General features: G+C 43.6%; 5 protein-coding genes across 5 annotated transcripts; 4 read left to right on the plus strand and 1 right to left on the minus strand.

Annotated features, from left to right (window-relative positions):
* Window positions 1–268: 268 nt before the first annotated feature.
* Window positions 269–6,556, plus strand: EAF01_005883 (uncharacterized protein; the record flags this gene model as incomplete). Its single annotated transcript, XM_038914137.1, has 2 exons — window positions 269–5,762; window positions 5,814–6,556. 2 exons carry the CDS (start codon window positions 269–271, stop codon window positions 6,554–6,556), a joined length of 6,237 nt encoding a protein of 2,078 aa, XP_038770586.1.
* A 1,139-nt stretch (window positions 6,557–7,695) lies between these two features.
* On the minus strand, window positions 7,696–12,198 carry EAF01_005884 (uncharacterized protein). Its single transcript, XM_038914138.1, has 12 exons — window positions 12,122–12,198; window positions 11,565–12,030; window positions 11,377–11,516; window positions 10,921–11,320; window positions 10,639–10,874; window positions 10,498–10,587; window positions 9,500–10,446; window positions 9,245–9,448; window positions 8,845–9,193; window positions 8,617–8,798; window positions 8,457–8,566; window positions 7,696–8,407 (listed from the first exon to the last, which is right to left on the minus strand). The coding sequence occupies exons 2-12, from the start codon at window positions 12,003–12,005 to the stop codon at window positions 8,045–8,047; spliced, it is 3,462 nt and encodes a 1,153-aa protein (XP_038770587.1). The 5' UTR covers window positions 12,006–12,030; window positions 12,122–12,198; the 3' UTR covers window positions 7,696–8,044.
* A 1,673-nt stretch (window positions 12,199–13,871) lies between these two features.
* EAF01_005885 (uncharacterized protein) lies at window positions 13,872–14,947 on the plus strand (the record flags this gene model as incomplete). The annotated part of the gene is made up of 3 exons (XM_038914139.1): window positions 13,872–13,902; window positions 13,955–14,179; window positions 14,244–14,947. The coding sequence occupies 3 exons, from the start codon at window positions 13,872–13,874 to the stop codon at window positions 14,945–14,947; spliced, it is 960 nt and encodes a 319-aa protein (XP_038770588.1).
* Window positions 14,948–16,184: 1,237 nt separating this feature from the next.
* Window positions 16,185–17,557, plus strand: EAF01_005886 (uncharacterized protein; the record flags this gene model as incomplete). The annotated part of the gene is made up of 4 exons (XM_038914140.1): window positions 16,185–16,356; window positions 16,404–16,753; window positions 16,819–17,088; window positions 17,144–17,557. The coding sequence occupies 4 exons, from the start codon at window positions 16,185–16,187 to the stop codon at window positions 17,555–17,557; spliced, it is 1,206 nt and encodes a 401-aa protein (XP_038770589.1).
* A 587-nt stretch (window positions 17,558–18,144) lies between these two features.
* EAF01_005887 (uncharacterized protein) lies at window positions 18,145–22,184 on the plus strand (the record flags this gene model as incomplete). The annotated part of the gene is made up of 2 exons (XM_038914141.1): window positions 18,145–18,552; window positions 18,603–22,184. 2 exons carry the CDS (start codon window positions 18,145–18,147, stop codon window positions 22,182–22,184), a joined length of 3,990 nt encoding a protein of 1,329 aa, XP_038770590.1.
* Between the last annotated feature and the right edge of the window lie 1,198 nt (window positions 22,185–23,382).

Genomic DNA, 23,382 nt, shown 5'->3' on the forward strand with positions numbered 1-23,382 from the left:
TATTACTCTATCATATTCAAGTCCCTCATTACCACTAGGCCAAAATTATCGACTCCTCGTTACTGATCCTTGACTTCTACCGCTACGATAAGGTACATACTTCAATATTCTACTAAGAAATATCAACAACGCGAAACCAAAAAAATTAAAGAAGAAAATTCTCCTGATGAAGCCGATTTCCTCCCATCTATCGCCGACATACCTTTGCTAATAGCTTCGTCGCGCCGTCCACCGCATTCCACATTCTTCCCAATGCGCAGTTGATAATATGCCCTGGCAACCTCTTCCACGCATCGCATTCGCCGTCGCAACATACCCATTTGTTGCTTCCTCGCCCGCAGATCTTCCACTTGAGCTTGGAGATGAATTATACATAATTGAACAAGGTGGGAAAGATTCACAATGGTTTCGAGGATATTTAGTAGCTCCGCCCAACCTACTGGCTGGCTTGACAAGTATAAAAGGGCAGACTCTTGAAGCTAGGGTCTTCTCTGGAATATTTCCAACGAGTTGCGTAGAAGTTCGGGAAGTCCTAGGAGATGATGAGGGTGAGATTCAGGTTTCTACGGAGGATGGAGACATTGCCAATGGGTACGGATCAATGAATGGCATTTTTGCAAAGAAAAGCTCTAGTTCTATCAATGGCGCCCAGATTCATCAGCACAATCGATCCGCAGATCTCAACGGCGCAAACGGACACCCTACGAAGAAGAAACCGAAGAGCAAGGCTTTTATTAACGGAAACACAAGTAAATTTTCAATTGTTGCGAAACGAGAACCTGGCGCACCAAAGCCACCAGCTCCAGTACCTATGCTGAAGATCGGAGACGAGACACCAACATCTGCCTCTGAACCATTAGTGGACGAAATTGCATCTTGTTTAAGAGAATGGCACTCTACAAATTTGCATGAGCTCTTGCTTTCGAGACAATATCACAAGTTGGATAAGATGTCAGCCTTGGTCAAAACTCTGGATCTTTCAAGAAGGCAAATTCTGCATAATGTCTGCACCAAGCACGAGCTTCGGTCATTGAGGGAGAAAACAGTATGGGATCTGGTGAGGGGGAACAAGTTATTGAATGGAGAGGTTATTGTTCGGGATACTGCTGCCCACGGTAGGGTTCTCACAGGTGATGATTCGGCAGTAGATGTCACCAGACTTCAATCTATGATGAGTTTGTTGGATGAAAAACCACAACTCTCGGTTCAGAACGAGAATCTGGTGCTCTACCATCTTTTGTTGGACGTGAAGGCTTTTGTTGGGGTGTCTACGGAGTCCACAACTTTATCGTTTTTCTTAGCTACCAAAAAGCCAGGTTCGGCAGGTGCAGCACTTTCAGAAACCTACATTGTGGACGTACCTCCTAGTGCTTCTCTTGCAAGTGTTGGAAAATCGGGACTAATGAGAACTCTCTTTACAGACCTCGCAGCCACTGACATCGGAGATCTCCCTTCTACGGAGGGCGAGTTGTATCTTGTAGTGAAGGTGCAATCGTCGTCACAAGTCTCAGCAGGCAAACCTCCTTCTCGCGGCGGATCAAGGGGTAACTCATTCTCTAGGGATAGTTCTAGCAAGGATCGGGAGAAACCCACATCTGCTGGCGCTGCATCCAAGGCAGGTAGGAGGAGCTTGATGTGGGGAAAGGCCAGGAGTCCATCTAACGCGAATAAGCTTACGTCTCTCTCGGAAATCGAGGCCGGCACTGAATCACATACTAGTCGAGATGGTGCGAATAAGAGTTCTTCCTCACGAAATGGTGGAGACACTAAGCCGGGAGTTGTAACTCAAACTATCTCGAAGACCGTTGGCATGGGAGTTCTGAAGTTGAGCTCACTCATGAAAAATCAAGATGAAGCTGAGCATGTCATGAGTATATGGGCACCGTCAGCTGCTTCTGGGCATGAGAAACCAAGTCTAAGTGACGGATGGGAAGAAATTATTCGTGATTTAATGACAAGCCAATCCGGTCAGTACGAAAAGTCCCGAAGGACTGAACGTCTGCAGGTATATCTGAAAGCTTTCAACAGCCCAGACGCAGATGGGCTGATCAAGTCTACTCCAACATTACTATCAGGAATCTTGAAGACGAATAAAATGGGCTTTTCAGGAGCGCCAACAAAGCCAAGGTCAGATATCTATGTCACTATCGATGACGCCTTCCTTCCCAAACATGCTCTTCTTTCACGATCGGTTGGCAGTGCGATGCCTGTATCCTCGTCGTTTGAAGGATCGAATATTCAAGTAACTATGGAAGTGAGAAAGTCAAGCGGAGAGCGGCTAGAGGGCGCTATCTACCCATCATCGAATGCAGAGGGACAAAGTTCTTGGGAGTCAGTAGCAGCCGAACGAGGCGATGCGTGGAGTCAAACACTGCGCTTATCTATACCACAGCAAGAGGTTCCGAATTGCCATCTGGTGATGGTACTTGCGGATGCACCGAATCATCCTCTTGCTATATGCCACATTCCACTGTGGGATCAACAGGCCTTCATGCGAGACGGGCACCATTGTTTACTTCTGTACAAATATGATGAGACAACCATGTTACCTCGAGGCAGTTCGGCTGGCAAAAGTGGTTATCTCACCCTGCCATGGAATGCTGGTGGGAAAGATGAGGCTGTCACTGGACCGATCGCGACTCTTCGTGTTCAAACATACCTATGCAGTACAAAGTTCTCACAGGACAAAGTGCTCTTACGGATACTCAAGTGGAAAGATCAGCCATCAGAAGATTTGCAGCAACTTTTACAACGACTAGTCTTTGTCTCGGAGATTGAGATTGTGAAGTTACTTAGCGACGTATTCGATGCAATCTTTGGAATACTCGTCGAACACACCGGGAACGATGATTACGAAGACCTCATTTTTAGTGCCCTAGTTACAGTCCTTTCCATTGTACATGACCGAAGATTCAATCTCGGCCCTTTGGTTGATCAATATGCCGAAACTCGATTCAATTACCCATTCGCATCACCTTGTCTCGTGAGGTCTTTCACTCGCTTGCTTGCTAGCCCTTCTGATCCAGAAACCTCGAGGAAACTACGTGCTACATTTAAGGTGGTTCGACATATCCTAAAGTTCATCACTCATGCGAGAGGGCAGCAGAAAGTGAAAGAAGCGGACATCGGGATTACTCGTTCGAGTTCAGGGTTTGGCCGCCAACTCCGCCAAATTTTCAAGGCACTTGAAGGAATGATGAGAACCACGGCACCCATTTTGGTAGGAAGTCAAACATTGGCTGTGCAACATTTCCATACTTGGCTTCCAGAGCTTGCCGGCTTACTCAGCAGAGAGCAGATTTTGCATATTGCCATTGACTTCATGGATTCATGTGCATTGGTGAAGGGAAAACTCATATTGTATAAACTCGTTTTAATCATTAATTATTCTCGACTAGATCTATTTAATCAACCCGAACAGACGAAGGCTATCGCTGCGAACACGGCTAGGTGGATCTTGCCGCATTGGGGTAAGACAACAGAGGTTACCGAACAATGGAGAGAGCAAGTTCGACTTTGTTGTTCAATTCTGGCGATACAAATGAACAATTTGGGCCCTGAAATCCCTGTATACATACCTAAAATTGTCGATTCATATCTTACACTACGTACAGGCGAAGTAAAATCGCAGACTCGTTTGTCATTGCTATTCCCCACAGCATACCCTTTTCCCAGTAAAGTTATCGCCGAGAAAGCGGAATTCGATGAAGCGCTTATTGAGCTTTCGGCAGTCCTATCTTCCATCTCAAATTTGCCTGCAGGTATGCAGCTTGAGCTTGCACAAGGCGACATGGCAACTCTAATCGAGGGTCTCCTGAATATTCATCTAAGCATATTAGAATGTGAGGCATTTCCGCAAAACTGGTTAAGCATTCGCATCTTCCACCATAAATCAACACTCAAAACACTCGAGTATCTAGCCAGCATTCTTCTAGACAGATTCTTGCCTCACCCTGACGATGCGGAAGAATATAATACAGAATTGTGGAAAGCATTCTTCACTACTTTGCTCAAACTCGTCGGCAGTGATTCTTTGGCACTGGAAACATTCCCGGAGCAGAAACGAAGAGCAGTATGGAAGATTGCTGGTGATGTGCGTGAAAATGGCGCAGAGCTTCTGAGGCGAACGTGGGAGTTTACTGGTTGGGATACTACCCCTGAAGAGCGACAGAAATACGCATTGGCCAAAATGGGAGGTTACCAAGTTCAATATGTGCCTGCACTGGTCGGACCCATCCTCGAATTGTGTCTTAGTGTGCATGAAGGTCTTAGGCGCGTCGCAGTGGAGGTTCTACAGACCATGATTGTAAGCGAATGGACTTTGAGTGAAGATTTAAGCGCCATCCAAACTGGAATTATCGAATGCCTGGATGAACTCTTCAAATCGAAGCCTTTGACAGAAAGCATTTTACAGAAATTGTTCATCAATGAACTGTTCACCTTATTTGATAACTTGTCTCGAAATCCAGATGATCCGCTTTACAATGCTATCAAAGACCTCATTGGTACTACTGATGAATTCCTCGATCTTCTGGTGGCGGTCAATAGTACGGACGTCACTGGTGAAGCTTCGCATATGATTCATCGCTTGCGATTAATGGAATTTCTTCGAGACATGCAGAAGGAGGACATCTTCATTCGATACGTCCATCAACTCGCAGAGCTGCAAGCAAATGCTGGAAACCACACTGAAGCAGGACTTGCATTGCGTCTTCATGCCGACTTATACCAATGGGATCCTTCAAAGATACTGCCTCCGTTGGACGAACCAGATTTCCCGGCCCAATCTCATTTCGATCGGAAGGAAAGAATTTATTTCGACATGATCAAAAACTTTGAAGAGGGTGAGGCATGGAGTAGTGCCCTGTCCGCATACAAAGAACTGCAATATCAATACGAAGAGAATGTTTTCGATTTTTCAAAGTTGGCTAGAACGCAACGAGCAATTGCCACAATGTACGAATCGATTTCCAAGGCCGACAAAATCGTTCCCAAGTACTTTCGTGTTGTTTACCGAGGAATGGGTTTTCCTCAAAGCTTGCGCGACAAGGAATTTGTGTTTGAGGGATCTCCTAATGAGCGAACGTCGGTATTCACAGATCGCATGCAAGAGCAACATCCTTCGGCTCAGATTGTCACTACTGGCGATGTCGACGATGTAGAGGGCCAATTCTTGCAAATTTCCTCGTTAAGCCCGCATCGAGACCTTGCTCATCATGTCTTCCAACGTTCTAAAGTCCCTCAAGTCGTTCGAGACTATTTACTTGCTGAAAATCCTCGTTATTTCTCAACCACATCTCGTCGCACTACTTCAGGCCCAATCAGTGATCATTCAGCCGAGAAAATGATCTATGCCACTGTAGATGCATTTCCAACAATTCTTCGCCGCAGCGAGATTATTTCCGTGGATAGATATAAGCTTGATGCTCACCAAACAGCTCTTGAACGAATCATTCGCAAAACCCAAGAAATGACTGCCGTGGAGAAGAGGATTGCAGATGGCGAAGATGAAATTGCACCACTCTTAATTGAAGCTTTGAGTATATCCGTGGATCCTAATTCTGAATCCAGTGTAGCGAGATATAAAGAATTGCTGCCTCATCCAATACAGAGTGAGGACGAAGAAGAGGAAACAGTAGAGCTAGGACCGATAGAAAACGCCCTCAAAATTGCGTTGATAGATCATGCAATCATGATCAGAAGATGCCTGGCTATGTTTGCAAAATCTCCTAATCTTCACAGCCAGGATGATTTGCAGCACTGTAAATCCTCATCTTTCCTTTATGATTTTCATTTGCTTACATGTCATACAGATTTTGAACAAACATTCGCGTCCGAGCTCGCTTCTCTACAAATTCCCCAACCACTTCTCTCGAATACTTCCCCAGGCCTCGTTCCAGGCTGGACACTTTCGCCTTCATCATCCAAAGGAGATCTTGTGAACAACTCACAGGGACATCTGGCACTTCCTCATTCCCAATCTTTCACACACGGTACTATCGATACTAGTATTCTAGATAGTCCCGATCACACCCGCGCAACTGGTGCTTCTAAACGTCTCAGTTCGTTCCTCCTCAATCGAAATGGAAGCGGCGATCGAGAAAATCGCCCTCCGAAGAAAGAAAATCGCAAGAGCTTCTTTAGTGGTAATGGATTGAGTATGAACGGTATTTCCATAACCCATAAAGACCGTGGCCGAAAAGAAGCTGTAGATGATTTTGCGATTACTGAAGAGAATGATTTGCCGCATAGCATGGCGGATTCCAAGGAATGGATAACGCAGAGTGATCTTTCGGTTCAGCCTCCTCAGGGAAATTATACTACAAGTAATGTAGCTAATGGAAGGAGAAGTAGTAGTTCTCAGCGTAGACCTGGCACCACGGGGACAGGTAGTAGTCAAGGTATTGGGGGACTGGGAATGGGAATGGGTATTGGAATGGGAAGTAATGGGAGTGGATTTAGTGAAAGTGTGAGGAAGAGGTTTAGTGTGTTGAGGTTGGGGAAAAAAGCGAGTACGGTGGGAAGTGGGTTGAGTGGAGATTTGACAGAGGAATAAACTGGAGATGTCGACAGAGAAAAAGAGATTTCATGATACTGGGGAATTAGGGAAAGAGAGTAATGGGAGATTTTCTGGGTACGATCTACAAACATAACATGATGCAACAACTATGTTATGTTATACGTGGATCTTTTTCTTTTTTTTACGAGGGATAGATGGGTGGATATGGATGGATATGGATGGATGGATAGAGGCCCTCGCACCCCTTGACGGACACAGTTTTCTTGCACATATTATACGCTATCTGGCTTCTCTTTTGTCACATGTGTTTTGAGCGCGGAGCTGGAGCGTGGATCTGGGGGAATGGTTGGTGGTGGGTGATTACGTCATTTTGTTCTTTTGTACACTTTTTAGTTCTTAGTGCGTGCGAAGGGTTAGCTTTCGAAAAGGATTGAAGGGTGGGGAAAGGAAAGGGCAGAAGATAAAGTGGGGAGAGGAGATGAAAATACCCGAGAGAAGTAGAAGTCGAATACTCAAAATACTCAGGTCCTCGATATACCTGGGAGAAATGCCTATAGTTGAGATACCATACATTACATACCTACATAACTTACATTAGTTGCTTAATAATCAAAGATTACATACCTCATTCATGTGTAATTACGTACATGTATTCTGAGTTTTTTCTTCTGTTGCTTTTGATGTGTTTTTTTGAGAGGATTGGGGGATGGGTTTGGATCTTGGGATGATGATTTGGGGATGGGGGACTGGGGAATGGGGTTGAGAAGGCGTTGAGAAGGGGGGGAGGGGGGTAGAAATGAGGGGGAAGATGTTAAACGAGTCATGATTCGCATCTGGAAGAAGTGTATTTTAGCTAAGAACCGCGCTGGGTGCTATTAGCCTGGTCTTGTGATACTAGCGTGTTAGTATATACAAGATACTACAACTTTTCACTCTTTGCGATCAAAAATGAATACACGACTATTTGTGCCACTTCGGTTAGTTTTCGTTGAAAGCAAGATCTCAATAACTAACTGTACCTAGGTATGGACTACGTACCTGTATTGTGTGTATGGAGACTTAATCAAGATGAAAATATCCAACTCCTTTCATATCCTCCCCGGTTCAAACTACCGAACCCACACATTGAACATTCAACTTCGGTTTTCGCCGATTGATAAGGTTGACCGAAGTAGTGTCATGAAACCAAAATGCAAGATATTATTGCTAGAAAGATTCCCATAAAGTAGCTAGTACCATTAAATTTCAAAAGGTTAACACAAATAGCAAGGTATCGAACGAAGCAAAAGGAAAATATAAAGCAGAACCGTCGCCCCCTAAATCCTCAAATTATTGCAAACCCAAATTCGAATCCAACTCATTAGACCAAGAAGCGAAAGAAATTGCAAGTAAGTCATGCCTAGAGGATCAATACCCAGACCCCTCTTCATCCATTCAGATCCAATGCAACCCATCCATTCTGTTCCATTCAAACCATTACCAACAATTCCAATCTTCCGAATCAGCAACATCATCCCCGGCTGGTCATGCGCCATTTCTCTTTCCTTTCCCCTTCTCCACCACCGGTACCGGTTCATTCAATCCTCCATCCCAACAAATCTTCATCGTAGTCGGGAAGGGGAATTCGGATCCCATCATCTTATCCATATAAACATAGAATCCTCCCTCTCTTGGGATCTTCTTCATTTCTCCCTGAGGACCAGCTGCTCTTCTCAGATTGTCCAGTCGGCCAATGCATTTGAGCATAGCGGTAAGAGCTACGCGTGAAGCATCGGCGCCGAGACAAGCGTGGGAACCGATGCCATAGACGAGGTAAGAATCAACTGGACGATCTAGACGAACTTTCTTTGGATCGGGGTAGATTTTAGGGTCTTGGGCTAGTGAAACCTGAGGTTTTGTTAGTTTATCTTCACGGGACTTATAAAGGGAGACATACGAAACTAACGAAGACTGAATCGCCAGGCTTGCACTCGACCTTGCGAGATCCTTCGTCGACGGTAATGTTTTGATGACATGTGCGGTAAGCACCGAAGGTGCCGTACATTCCTATAGATTGTTAACACGGGGTATAAACAGATTAGACAGTCATAGCTTACTGATTCCTTCTAACAGGTAATGCAAAAGGATATCATCTGCTTCTACTGTGTTGAGCTTTGCAAGACGGTTAATCTCTGGAAGATGTTCTTTGCCATCGCCAAGATAAAAGTCAAGGGCTTGACCAAAAACTTGAGCTTGGTTTGCTACCATCGCTCCTGCTGTGGGCAAAATTTGTGACCAACTAAAAATATTAGTAAACATGGCGAATGATTGGAGGATACACTAACACAGTCTCATGAACTCCCAAGCCAGCCTTCAACAAATGGCGCACCATGTGCACACCATAATCTTTAAGTGCGTTGTTATCTTCCATGAAAGTATCAACGATACCTGATACAAGACTAGTCTTTGAGATAAAGTTCACATTTTGCTCGACCAGTTGGCCAAGATCTTGTGTGACTGGAAGACCAGCAGCACGTAGTGCAAAGGTCTTGGCTGGTTGGACGTCACCAAAGAAAATTACGATAAACATGACAGCCAAAACCATATACAATTCATGCTCAGTATATACACCTTTGGGATTCTCTTCGCTCTTGAGTGGTAGGTGAAAAATGTTGGCGGCGAAGTGAACATGAGCTAAGCAGTGTTAGATAAGAATAAAAGGGACCAAGTTGACGAAATTCTTACCGGAATTATCAATATCCCGAATGACATCAACCTGATTGGTCGTGCCACCAATATTGTAGGACCATCTCTTGAGAAGCTTTGGAACAATGCTTTCGTAATAATTCTTGACACTCTCGTGCCATTTGTCTTGATAAATACATTCCTTCATTTGACTGCGACGCTCGGCAAAAAAGTCGCCATCGCCAGATAACATGAAATTGGCACCTAAACTAATATTAGTATTAAGTGTATAGCTTTCACAACGAGCTTACGCACCTGGTTCTCCCATGAGGTAAGAAAATCCTCTGCGCCAAGTATCAACGCCAAATGCATCCGCGTTGGTGAGAACACTCTTGACTCCATCATAGGTGACAATATTCTTTCGTTCTGGAACCCTGACCGGTTTGTCCCAACTGTAGTCATCCACACGGCCAAGTTTCTCCATAATCTTTTTATTTTCAGACGGTATGGTAAGAGGATAATGGGCATAGACGCTGTTATACGAGAAATGATTCGGGAAAGCTCGGATGAACAGCTTGTAGAAAACACAACCTTGATTGACATTCAAATCATAGTTGACTTCAGTAACACCCCAATTCGTAAGGTTTGCTGGATGATAATCAGTGGTGTAAAATCTATCACCACGAACCAACGTAACTGCATCAGAAAGAATGCTACGACTGATTGTATAGGTCGGTCCAATGCCAACACCTGGATCCATTGGCGCCTTGGCATCTTCACAAACTAAACCAGCATAAAGTTCGACCAAATCGGGCTCATCGAACAGAACCTTCAATTTCTCGTAGACGGCTGGATCTGAATTGATATCTGAGAACTTTTCATGTGGTATGAGGCCGAAGTGTTTGCGAAATTCATTTAGAGTTGCGCACTTCCATGCACGAGCTTGTTCCATCCCAAGGATTTCTACAGCACGAAGGACTGCAGGAACGTTATTTGCTCCTGATGACCCAGCCAAGTCTTCAATACTTGCAGTCAGCTCTTTGACGAGATCATCGTCATTGAGTTTTCCGTCAGTGCCTCTCTTCATACCAGCAAAGTCTCGTTGCAGGGGATCTTCTGGTGTCATTGCTTCGAGCTTACCCAAACCAATGAGAAGCTCCTGCATAGTGACTTCTTTGTAGCTCTTACCAAAGATTTTCATGTACAGTTCTTCTGACCATTTCTCATCACGTTGACTGATACAGGAATGCCATCGGTACACGCTATATACAATTAGCTTGAATTTTGAGAAGGCAATTAACAGAAAGGCTTACAGATTAAATTCAGCGGCACATTGATTTCCAACTCCAGCGGCAGTTCCAGGCTTGCCATTTCTTTCCATTTCGATTCGAGGATCGAGAGTCCTATTGAGTTTAGCTATACAGAATTCTTGTCTCAACTCAAACAACTCTTACCAGGTAGAATTGACCCTATTCAAACCGACGATTGTGCGGAGATAATCGAGTAGAATAATGTTAATGTAGAGACCGCAAGTAATAAGCCGTCCGGTTTGAAAGAGATCGTTATCGTACTTTTTCCAGGCTGCTTGCTTTTTATCGTCTGGTAGATTATCTTTGGGGGGTGTAAATCGTCCATTCTCGTTTATTGTTGCCAATTGTTTCACTACATAGTTGTGGAAACGGTTGAACATCTATAACGCTTTAGTTGTAGGTCTACGATTCATATAAGCAACTTACAATAAGAATGCATCCAACTCCAGGAGGAAAACCTAATAATCTCTTCTCTGCGAAACAATCCGGTTTTAGTTCTCCATCCTTTAGCGTTCGCATGTTATTCTGTTCATCCTGATTACTTCCATACAGAGGAGAAAGATCTAAATAAGAAGAGGTCATTGAAATATTGAAATCTTCGTGTGAGGTGCGGAAGCAGTCATGAATGATAATGCTTGCAATATAGTAAAGCATACTGGACACATTGTTCGGGTGGGGCTTGAATCCACCATTTTCTCGACTCATGATTGTGTCGAATATGAGCCCTGGATCTGGTTTTGGGTTTGGTTGAACGATTTTCGGGGTAACACTGCGAGCGTACGCTGTGCCTGCTTTTCCAATATCGGGAAACTTGATGTTGTTATATCTATGAATAAGGATTAGTTGAAGAAATATCACGTATGGTTCTAGTGGTGTACTCACGAGCCATCAGCTTGTCGATAATTATACTTGTCACCAAGCATTGAAGCTGGTGGGTGTTCCAAGGATCCCCACAGCTCATCCACAAGTACTTCTGTGAGCTTAACTCGAGTCTTGGAGGTTCCAGGAAGATTTGCAACCAACTATTTAGTCTTAGTTTTTGCTCGTCGAAAGTCGAGGGTCAGACTTACCTGAATAAGCTTCTCCATTAACATGGTCTTATCATCGGCCAGATTTGAGGATCCTAGTTCTTGTTTTATAGTCATCTGCAATGTCTCCAGATCTTTAATTCGCAATGCTTTGAGATCATCCCATAAACCAGACTGCTCTTGTTTTGTATCGTATGAGCCATCTCCAGTTTCGGTATTTAAAGGACGGTTGGCAGTACTGATAACCTTTCCGAGTGACTCGAGAGTTCCAACAATGCCAGCGCGTTTTACACTATGATCGGGACCTTCGAATGCTTGAGGATTGGAGCTTGCAGTGCCACTGGTAGACTTTTTAGTCACACCTAAAGTCAAACGACGCGTTTGGCCGCCTAATGAGGTTGCTCCATTTTCGGCAGACGTAGGTGAAGATTTGGTATTTTCCTTGTCTTTACTTTTAAAGACACTTGAAAGGCGTCTCATCATTGCGATTGTGTTAATGAATTAGCCTCTACTGAAGCGTTAGTTTTGTCTGAAGATACGACAAATGTAGACAACAATATAACAAGAAGCTAAAGTGAATCGTGATGTTTATCACTTACTTAGGAAAAATTGATTATCAGCTGCGATAGAAGAGAGAGTGTGTCATATGAGCTGAATCAAAGTGCTCCTGGAGTGTCTGTATGACTTGTACTCTCGAGCGAGAGAAGAGGGACAGGACAGCTTTTCTTCGAGGGGGCAGAGAAAAAGAGAAAGTGATGCAGGAGGGAGTAAAAGAAAGAGGTTGGAAGCTGAGCTACCTGGTAAGCAATTGAGGGGGGGAAAGGAAGCTCTCCCCTCGATTTGATAGCTCCTGCCGTGTTGCAGCTTGAAGAGAAAGTGGAATTGATGTCCCCTTCATTGTAACCCAATCAAAACCTGTGAATATCAAATTGAAGGGTTACATCAGAAACTGCCCGGAGGCTGAAATATTAGTAATTCATTGGGCAATGCGTCAACAGTCTTCAGATTGACGTGAGACCTGGACGTATGCAAAGTCGCAAATTTGGACATGGCGCGCTACTTGATAGGAAATGCTTGCACTTGATGTATCACTAAGTTGCCACACGATATACTACTCGATATTATCCTATAGATTCAATGGTATGGACGTGATATTGTTACGGAGTCTCTAAATCGAGATTCGGTGGTCAAACAAAAAGCTTTATAACATACTCCGACAGCTCGATTCGAATTTCAGAATCGAAAGATCCCTCAGGTTTGTGTTTTGCTTGACTCATACACGAAAATCAATGACACAAGGTAGACAAAATTAAATGTTTCAAAGCTACTCTAAGATTTGATTGGTTTATTGAGAGCACAACATTGTACCTGACCCCGCAAAGCCGATATCTGGGGAAGTGAGAGGATTCAGCCAACGGCATAAGACTCTACAACAAATGCACTATTTGCTTTACTTTGCAGGATATGTGTGTTGGTGTATCTTTGATGCTGCTGAAAATGAAGCTCTAGGGACGTGAAGAAGTCCCACTTGAGTACTTCGTGGGTAAAAAAGCATTGGCTACTGCACATCTCAACCCCCCAATCTCCTCTTTTCAGGGGCTGTTGGAGCTCAAATCACCCAAATCTGTCTTCTCGCAGGCCAGTGAGGAGAAGATGGCTTGCAGAGCAAGGATTGTGGAGGGCTGCAATGCAAGGTAAAGTTGTATTTGATAGATCTCACGATTGACAACCAATTGAACCACTCGGTATGATATCGCATCCATTTGAAGTGGGAGGGTCATGTTTACAATAAGAACAGAGCGAGAATCAACAAAAAGGAGGAGAGGAAGAGAGAGAGAGATGGTGAAATGAAACATACTAAACTAAACCTTGAGTCTATCATATCATGTGATGAGTGATCTACATTCACCGCTTTCATACAGCTGGATTTTGATATCTATACCTTTCTAGATCCTTTCTAGATAGATTTATAGAGAGGAACTAGGCAGCTGGTCTATAATTTGGCTTTGATGAGTTTAATTAGACTTCAGAGTATCTCGAACAGAATAGTACCGAGTACTGCCAAAGTATCGTTTTGATTGGGCGTAGACCGTACAGTTGGCAGGGTGCGTTGGATTTCCCTATGGTGATCATCATCATGATCGGTGAATTGGTGGCGGATGTTCCGTGCCTGGCCCAAATGGCCTGGTCAATAGTCAAAAGTCAAAAGTCAAATAATTTTAAAGATCGACAGCCAGCAAGCAAGTTCACCTCGTTCACTTATTAATTCCCCCAGCCCCGCGCTGTCTTCTTAAATCTTCAACAATTTTAATCAATCCCTTCGGATCATACATTGTCAATCCTTCCAAGATGGCAGTCACATTAAAGGTCATAAATCGCTGTAAGTTGCTCAATCTGTTGCCATTGAACATTCTCAAAGCTAACCTTCAAAGCTCCCAAAAATCCCATCAAACGTCTCCCCACCTCGATTGATATCGACGAGAAGACCACGGTTCAAGATGTTAAAGATACATTGGCTAAGCAAGCCGGCGGCTGGGACCCCAATAGATTTGGTATTTTCGATCCAGAACAGAAGAAGATCTTGAAAGATAGGAAAGCATTCATTTCTCAACATAAAGAAGTGATCACTGGAAAGGAAATCTTGATCAAGGACCTAGGTATGTACTTGCAACTCATCACTCAATTCAAAAACATTCAAACTTACAATACAATCTATTATAGGTCCTCAATTAGGCTGGCGTACCGTCTATATAATCGAATACCTCGGTCCTATCTTAATCCACCTTGGATTCCCCCTCCTCCGCCCTTATATTTACTCTCATCCTACCACCTCCATTGCCCCCCTCTCGAATTCTCAGCTGCTCTCTATGTCACTCATAGTTCTTCATTTCCTTAAACGCGAATATGAAACCGTTTTCGTCCACCGTTTCTCCTTGTCTACAATGCCAGCTAGAAACATCTTCAAAAACTGTGCTCACTACTGGCTTCTTAGCGGTCTCTACATCGCCTACTTTATATATGCCCCCTCATCCTACACGGCCCTATCATCTCCGAAAATCGACTATCTGAATATAGCTGGAGTGGCTCTATACCTTTTTGGCGAGCTTTCCAATCTCAAAACTCATCTTACTCTCTCCAACCTTCGCTCGCCGGGAGGAACTGAACGTGGTATTCCCCAGGGTTACGGATTTTCCATGGTAACATGCCCTAATTATTTTTTCGAGACGCTCGCGTGGATTGGTATGATCTTGGTGACTAAGAGTTTGAGTACGGTCATTTTCGCTATCGTTGGTACAGCACAAATGCAGCAATGGGCCGTCAAGAAGGAGAAGCAATACCGTGTCGATTTCGGCGATAAGTACAAGAAAAAGAGAAATGTTCTCTTTCCTACCCCAGGAGCCTTCGTCAAGGAACTTACTGGTTAATTGTCTTGAGATTTTGATGAAGGGTCTCCCAGGACGATGGGAATTTGATGGTATGGCTGTATCTGCTAAGGGAGGAAACTTTAGGGCTCATGCGAATCCCCAACATCGTCTTCAGTTTGGTTTGGAATGGACTGAAGATTAATTCCAGAAGTACACTATAGAGCACATGATACTGTTTTGCTTGCCAGGCAAATACCAATAATGTTATTAATCATCCCACCAAGTCCCTTCTTGATTTTCAGTCTTATTTTTAGGTTGCTTGCTCCCTACAGCTGGCCATATTCAGTTGACCCAACCAATTCGCACACATGCGGATTTCAAGACTCGATGTTCTTGGTGTGCCTCAGGCTTTCGTCACGAGACAAGTGCTCAGCCCAATATCATAAACGCATCTTGATCTCAACTTTGTTTCTCGACCATTTCACAGGTCTCCAAAATGAGCTCGCAGCAAATGCATCTCTGGAAGCCGGCTAGGATGAACTTAACTCAATCTTCCCCCTTTCAACAAATTCTACATAAACTGGTGGCAGTTCTTATATAATCCTTTCCATGTAATCTGCTCCTCAGATCCCTCTTGGTGACTCTTCTTCAAGCAGTATACAAGCATCGAAGAGCATCCTTGACCAGAGTCAAATGCTGTTCGTTTCAATGGTTTCTCTTCGTGTTTGAGGGGCTTTGACATATCATGCGACCAATCATACCCCGCACTCGAGATCTGACCACAGCTCGTTTCACATGTTACACCAGCTATCAATTAAACTTATTTCTTAACCTTGTATTATAATTCAAGCTTTCTAGTGCGTGTTTCTCAATTAGAAATTGTTACCAACAGTTGCCACCCCTATTTGGAGGTACTAGGGTTTTGCAAGTGTACTTCAAACATTTAACCCTGTTATCGCAATTAGTTGTCACACTCAATTCGTTGAGAGCGTAAGTCTGTGCTGCTTTCTCTATGCTCAAATGATTTTGTGGGATCCAAGAATTATAGATCAAGACTTTTAGTCGGGAAGATATGCTTGAAGGTGCACTCTTCCTCTGCGGATCGTTTCCAATTTCGCTTCGCCCTCATGGGAAATCTCCCTCTACTATCTTTTATATCTCTCCTCTCCTTCCCTCTTGTTGTTTCTTTGCTCGGTGATTTTGATAATTATCCAGCCATCCTTATTCCTTTTTAATATTTGCAGAGCAGAATATAGTCGAGTAATAGTTGATTCTATTACCAATCTCTTTCAGAATAATGTATACACCATCACTCTTCTCGCTGGCACTCCTCGCCTCAAGCGTTACTGCATCGATCACTGATGCCCCAGCGACAAACAATACTGCCTCAGTAGCTGCTGCTAGCACTTCTGGGATGACGTTATCCCAAGCGATCGCAGCTAATAACGAAACTCTGTCAACTCTTTCCAGTAAGTCATATAGTATTCCTCTAAAATTGCTATATTGACATTCGCAGTGCTTCTCGGACAACAGCCCGCACTCGTGAGCGCGCTCTCCTCCAATAGTTCATCGGGAATCACAGTCCTGGCACCAAATAACGCGGCGTTCACGAAATTCCTTGCCACGCCTGCAAATAAGGCTGCAGCTGGCCAAAGCGATGTTGTTGCTGCCGTTCTTCAATATCATGTCCTGAATGGTACATTTCCTGCTAGCATGTTCTCAAAGGACGCAAAGTTCATTCCAACGCTTCTGAACAATGAAAGCTACACACAAGTCACAGGTGGACAAGTAGTACAGGTTGCTCTGGTTGGTTCAAATGCTGTTGTTACCACTGGATTAAAGGAGAAAAGTACTACAACACAGACTGTAAGCAATTACCCAAATCTTTCGTCCATTTGACTTGTTGCAAAAACAATTCTAACATAAATTAGGATATTATGTTCAATGGAGGCGTGATGCACATTGTCGATACAGTCCTTACTATCCCTATTTCGGCATCCATGTCAGCTATTGACTCAAACCTGTTGTCTCTTGCGGGTGCCCTTAAAACTACTTCCCTCATAGCACCAGTCGAATCCCTCAAGGATGTCACTATCTTCGCTCCTTCTAATGAAGCTTTTGAGAGAATTGGGAACACAGCTGCTGCTCTACCTACAATGCAACTCAGTCAAATCCTCGAATATCACGTTCTCAACGGCACTGTATGTTCCCCTCTTGCTCTCGCATTTCCTTGTTTCTTGACTAACCGATTCATAGGTCGGCTACTCTACTCTTCTCTCCACTGGGTTAGCCAATGAATCTTTCCCATCGCTCATGGGTGAATCCCTCACCGTCACCTCAGAAGACTCCAAAATTTTCGCCAACAGCGCCGAAGTCATTGGCGCCGACATTATTGTTTCTAACGGAGTCATGCACATTATTGACAACGTTCTCAATCCCTCTAACACAACTGCTGTTACAAACCCTACTGCGACTGAGCAGCCTGTTGCCTTTTCAGGTGCAACTAGTGCAGCAATCGCGCCATTCACCAGTGGTATTTCGGCGACAACCACAGCTCCCAGTGCCGCTACAGGCACATCAGGAAGCGAAAAGAGGATTGGAGGAGATAGTTTGGGAGGTGCGGTGGCCGCGGTGGTGGGTGCTGCTATCATGCTTTTACAGTTGGAGTAGTGTGGTAAAAGGTGTAAGTGCGGGGGATAGAATGTGATTATTTTCTTTTACAATTTTATACGAGACAGAGTTTTATGAAATAATACCATAGTCTTTGATTTACAAGGATTTTTATTAATTCCATGTCCATAATGCAAACAAACCACATGTGTTCTTGTAAACAGTTGTATTCGGGGGGCTTGATTAAGGGGGTGAAAGGCGATGCACATAGGATGTGATCACTCTGAATGAAAAAAGGAAGTCTCAAAATTCGAAAACAGATTTTCTTCTTTGAAAAAAAAAAGGATAAAAGAAGTCTGCCTACAGTTAGTATCACTTAGAGAAGACATTCATTAAAGTGAATACTATATTGAGTTAAATATATCATGAATTCTGTAACTCCAAGTAATTAAAAGTGTCACACCAACATACTACCAGCACGGACAACTTCATGATTACGTAACCACAACCTGTTTCAACGCGAACGCGACAACGACAATTATTTGTCAATAATTTTATTATTTACTTAGCAACGATAAATCCCACAGCTTCTCTGGGCGCATACTATCCAACTACAGTTTAAATACTTCTCAGATGATTCGCACATCATGGCCGAATTCGAAATTGGCCAAACGGTGGAGCTTGGAAATGGTGCCATAGCAACTATTCTATGGATGGGGACGGATCCAATATTTGCTTCAGGGGACTGGGTCGGAGTTGAATTAGAAGATGGAGGAGGCAAAAATGATGGCAGTGTCTTGGGAAGGCGATACTTTCAGTGCGAGATGGGCAAAGGAATGTTCGTTCGCCCTTCTACTATTGCTATCATCGATCGACCTGCACCACCTCCCAAAGCACCTGCGCCTGCAAAGAAACCTGGTCGACCAAGCAGCGTTGCTGCCCCGGCGGCACGAAGAACAAACTCTGTGCCAGATAATGGCATAAAGAGGAAAAGCATGAATGCCCCTAGTCCTAGTCCCATGGGAAGACATCCATCTGGCCCTTCAGGCCTTCGTGTATGTATACTTTCATATTGATGCTATACATATTCTAATCCTACATCTAGTCTCCCACAAAATCCCCTACAAAGCAACTATACTCCGCAGGTACTTCAGTTGCCTCAACTTCCCGAACTGGAACACCTGCGAATTCTCGTGCACCCTCTGCCGGCGTTACAAGACCTCGGCCATCATCTGTAAGTCGAACATCAATGGGCCCGCCACCTCCACCTGGGGGCCGAGGAAAACCATTAGCTGGAGGTAGTGGTGTGGCAAATAGGGTTGGGGCACCTGCAACAAGGACAACTGCTTCTCGCCCCACCTCTTTGGCCCCTAAACGCACACTTCGACCTGCTCCGGACCGCGCACCATCAGGGTCTAGTCAAGTTAGTGATGGTACTCATGATACGGTTGATGAAGATAGACTGCTTTCACCCTCACTGAGGAGTGATACGGATCAGTTGTCGCCGCAAGCTTCAAGTCCCGTATTTACTAGGACTGGGCGAGAAGCTTCGCCAGCTGGATCACCAGCTGGACAGCGTGTTCCAACGAGCACAGCGGCTAGCAGAGAGATTGAAGACCTGAAAACAAAGCTAAGGGTGATGGAGAAGAAGCGAATGGAGGATAGGGAGAAGCTGAAAGGTTTGGAAAATGTCCAAGCCGAAAAGGAGAAATTCGAGGCGATCATTCAGAAGTTACAGACGAAATATCAACCTCAGCAACAAGAAATAACGGACTTGAGAAAACAATTGAAGGAGTTTGCTGCTAGATTTGAGGAAGTGGAAGGTATGCAAGCCGAACATGAATCGATACTTGAAATGGCAACCCTAGATAGGGAAATGGCAGAAGAAACAGCCGAAGTGCTCAGAACTGAATTGGACGCCTTAAAACAAAAGACCGAAGAGTTGGAGTTGGAGGTCGAGGTATTGCGAGAAGAGAACACAGAATTGGGAGGAGAAATGAGTGCAGAAGAGAAGACTAGTCAAAGTTATCTACAACTGGAGAGAAAGAATGAACGATTAACGGAAGCCCTTCTAAGGCTTCGAGACTTGACACAACAAGCTGAGGCCGAGCTCAAAGACGAAATCAAGAGTCTACAAGAAGATGTTCGAGAGCTCGGTAGTGTTAAGGAACATTATGATGTGGTGAAGGGAAAACTTGCTCAGTCAGAAGCAATTATTGAAGATCTCCGCCAACAACTCGATAATGCTCTAGGTGCCGAAGACATGATTGAGGAACTTACCGATCGAAACATGAGTATGAGTGAGCAAATCGAGGAACTAAAAGTCACAATTGAGGACCTCGAAAGCTTGAAAGAACTTAACGACGAACTCGAAATTAATCACGTCGAAACCGAGAAGGAGATGCAAGAAGAAATCGACTTCAAGGAAAGCATTATTAATGAGCAAGCAAGACGAGCAGCCCAACAAGATGAGACCTTGGATGATATGGAATATACTTTATCAAGATTCCGTGAGCTAGTGACTAGTCTACAAAGCGACTTGGAAGATATAAGAGCTTCACATGCTGTCACAGAAACAGAATCGGAACAATTGAACAGCCGAACACGTGCAATGCAAGACTTGAATATGAAGCTCCAAGTTTCTGCTGCCAAAACACAAGTCAAGACAATCGACTTGGAATTACGTCGCTTGGATGCTCAGGAGGCATCAGAGCATTTGTCGATTGTTCAATTGTTCTTACCAGATCAATTCAATTCAGAGAGGGATTCGGTTTTGGCATTGCTAAGGTTCCGACGCGTTGCTTTCAAAGCAAATCTTTTACACGGATTTGTTAAGGAGAGGGTAAACGGACAGCCACCTACTGGTCATGAGGACGACATCTTTGCTGGTTGTGATGTTCTTGACAAACTCGTATGGGTTGGTGCCATGTGTAACCGTTTCGTCAATGCCATCAGTCACTGCTCAATAGAGGAATTTGGTAAATACGAGGGCGCACTATTTGAACTTGAACCTGTTGAGAGAGCACTCAATGGATGGATAGATGGCTTAAGAAGAGACGAATTAAAGGAAAAGCAATGTGCTAATGAATTGCAACGTACTATTGCTCTCATGTCTCATCTTGCAGAGGTTCATCTTGGGGATAGTCTTGCTAATTATGCTGATGAGGTTCATATGCGTACTCTTGTCATGCAGAGCCAGCTGGAAAATGCTGCTGCAGCAATTTTATCTACGAGAGCAATGGTCCAAGCCATCATACCCAGTCAAGAGGAAGATGATGAGTTCTTTGAACATTTCTCCAAAAAGACCGAGGCAGTCATTACCCAGACGCGCAGTGCAAAGGTCATTGTTGGAAAAGCAGTCAGAGAAATTGAAGACATGAAAGCTCGATCATTATCACTTATGCCTGACACTATTGAATCGTTTGAGCAATGCGAATTGGCAACTCAACAACTTACAGAATACACACGACATGTAGGAAATGACCTGTTCACGGTATTACACGAAGAAGGTAGAGCCGAGCCATACACATATGTAGAAGTACAAAGTACCATCTACCAGACCACTTCAAACATTCTTTCAACTGATGAATCTGACTTATTTTCTACCTACTCGAATAAGCTCAAACTTCTCAACAATCAACTAGTCGGTCTCTCAACCTTGACATCCGATCTCGACAGAACTCTAGAATTTGAGCTTGCGACAGCTCCTTGGATTCTCCGATCTCAAGAATTGAAATCGTCTAAGACCGTAACCGTTGACACCCAAGAAGAACTCCGTCGTCTCAAAGAAGACAACCATGAACGTCTCCGTCTTATCGCTTTACGTGATCAAACTCTCGAAGAATCTTCCGTCAAAATAGAACTTTTAGAAAGTCGCATGAGAGATGCTACCAAGAAGAACGAACGTATCAATGAACTCGAGCGTAAAATCGAAGTTGCCAAGAACCGTGAAGCAGAACTTGCTGAAGCAATCGAACTTCAAAACAAAGAGTTATCAACTATGGAAGCTGATCGCGAGAAGTGGAAGAAGATTGCGGATGAAAGCAAAGCATTGGGTGAAGTTGTATCTGGTTCTAAAGCAGGCCAGGAACGTGCTGTTGCTACTGCCAGGGAAATGGATGCGCTCAAGACTGAAATTGCTAGTTTGCAAGCTGCAGTTCGTTATCTCCGGGAAGATAATCGTCGGGTTAAACTTTCGGAACGCGAAAATATGTCTTGGTTGGATGAACCGTTGATTAAATCCAAATCGGTTGAGGAACAGAGAAAGGCATTGGTCATAGCAGAAGGTCAAGATGTTTTAAGCGAACTCTTGACGTTGGCTACGGGAGAAAATTCGAGAATTTATGATTTAGGTGCCATAAAAGCGGATAGGGGTAAGTGGAGACCGGCAAAAAGTACACCAGGATACTGGGTTGCTAGACAGAGAGAAGAGTATGAGGATTGGAGGGCTTGGAAGGAGGAGGTTGTGAAGAAGGGGAGAGTGTTGGGGGAGAGGGAGGGAAATGCAGGAAGAGGGGTGGGGACCGGGAGGAAGGGGTTGAAGAGAGATGGGGAGAGAAATGTGGCTGCGAAGGTGGATTTAAGGTGGAAGGATTTAGAAGAGAAAGGGGCAGGAAGAGGGAAAGAAGTAGAGATTGTAGGGGCCGGGGAATGGGAAGGTGTTAGGAGAGAATGGGGGTTTGTTTGAATGATTGTTTAGAATTATGAGGAGAAATAGAGAAAGAAAGAAGAGGATGATTATACCCTATGCTTTTGTTATCTATACAGCTAGAAATATCTGGTACATCTGATCAATGGTTGATTATTGTATTATGGTAGCTACTTAATGAAGAATTGAATTAATTTCATCGTGGCTTTTAGTTTATTGAGGAAGAAATCTTTGGGTGTACCGTCTTGTGACTGGAGATGATGTTCTTCGAATGGATGCATAGAAGATAATAGATGGAAGATGGAAGATATCATTACTGGTGTTGTTCGGAATCCGGTGAGAAGAGTTTCTTCTACGCGTTGGATATGATTTATCACGGAATGGGATTGATTAGTGGGAACTTTGAGATGATTTATATATAGGAATTGACCTTGATCATGATATCAATCTCAGGGTGCTCTTTTATATTCATCTACATATAAATCTACATATAAATCTACAATAGTAATAGAAAATTCTCAATCGATTCAGTCTATATATCTATCCGTTCATCTATACTCACTTACCTAGGTAGTTAATGCTGTGTTAATAACTCTACAAGTAATAATACATTCATACATTCATACATATATACATTCATACATATATACATTCATACATACATATATATATAAGGTACATCTGTGTATACCTATCTCGTCGAATAAAATTAGTTAACAAATCAATAGAACACAAATTGCCAAAATCTCTTTAGATCGTGTGTGATAAAAACCTTTCTTGATTAACATTCAAAGTCTATATGATATCTATGTTTCTCAAAACGAGTAATGGTGTTGTAGTGTACTTTGATTTTAGTTTCGGTTTGAGTATCGATTTCGGTTTATAGATTATGGGTTACTGATGTGTGATAATCGAATTTTGATTTGCAAATCCCGTTTCCTCGTGCTAATGATGAAGGGGTTGCGTTTCTTTTCTTCTCTTGTTTATTGATTTGTTATCTAAATTCCATTCATATCCCATTCAAACCTCATGTATGTAAACACATAAGTAGAAATGATTGTACATATATGGTCGAAAGGAAAGGGAAAGGAGAAGTAAGGAGGAACGAATAGTGGAAATAGAAAAATAGAGACGGATGGATTCAAGAGTCGAGAGAAGAGAAGAGAAGAGAAGAGAGGAGAAGAGAAGAGAAGAGAAGCGAAGATAGATACTGGATTAAAGATTTGGAGTGATTAAC

This window comes from Botrytis porri (assembly GCF_014898465.1).
Source record: "Botrytis porri strain MUCL 3234 chromosome Unknown BPOR_007, whole genome shotgun sequence".
Classification (NCBI taxonomy): domain Eukaryota; kingdom Fungi; phylum Ascomycota; class Leotiomycetes; order Helotiales; family Sclerotiniaceae; genus Botrytis; species Botrytis porri.

Excerpts from the sequence above, each read along its gene's own strand:
- EAF01_005884 (XM_038914138.1), bottom strand. The coding sequence starts at position 12,005 with ATGATGAGACGCCTTTCAAGTGTCTTTAAAAGTAAAGACAAGGAAAAT. Across the intron at positions 10,447-10,497 it reads TGTGCCGCTGAATTTAATCT|CGTGTACCGATGGCATTCCT; the intron begins GTAAGCCTTTCT and ends AATTGTATATAG. Across the intron at positions 8,408-8,456 it reads ATTCAGTCTTCGTTAGTTTC|GTTTCACTAGCCCAAGACCC; the intron begins GTATGTCTCCCT and ends ACAAAACCTCAG.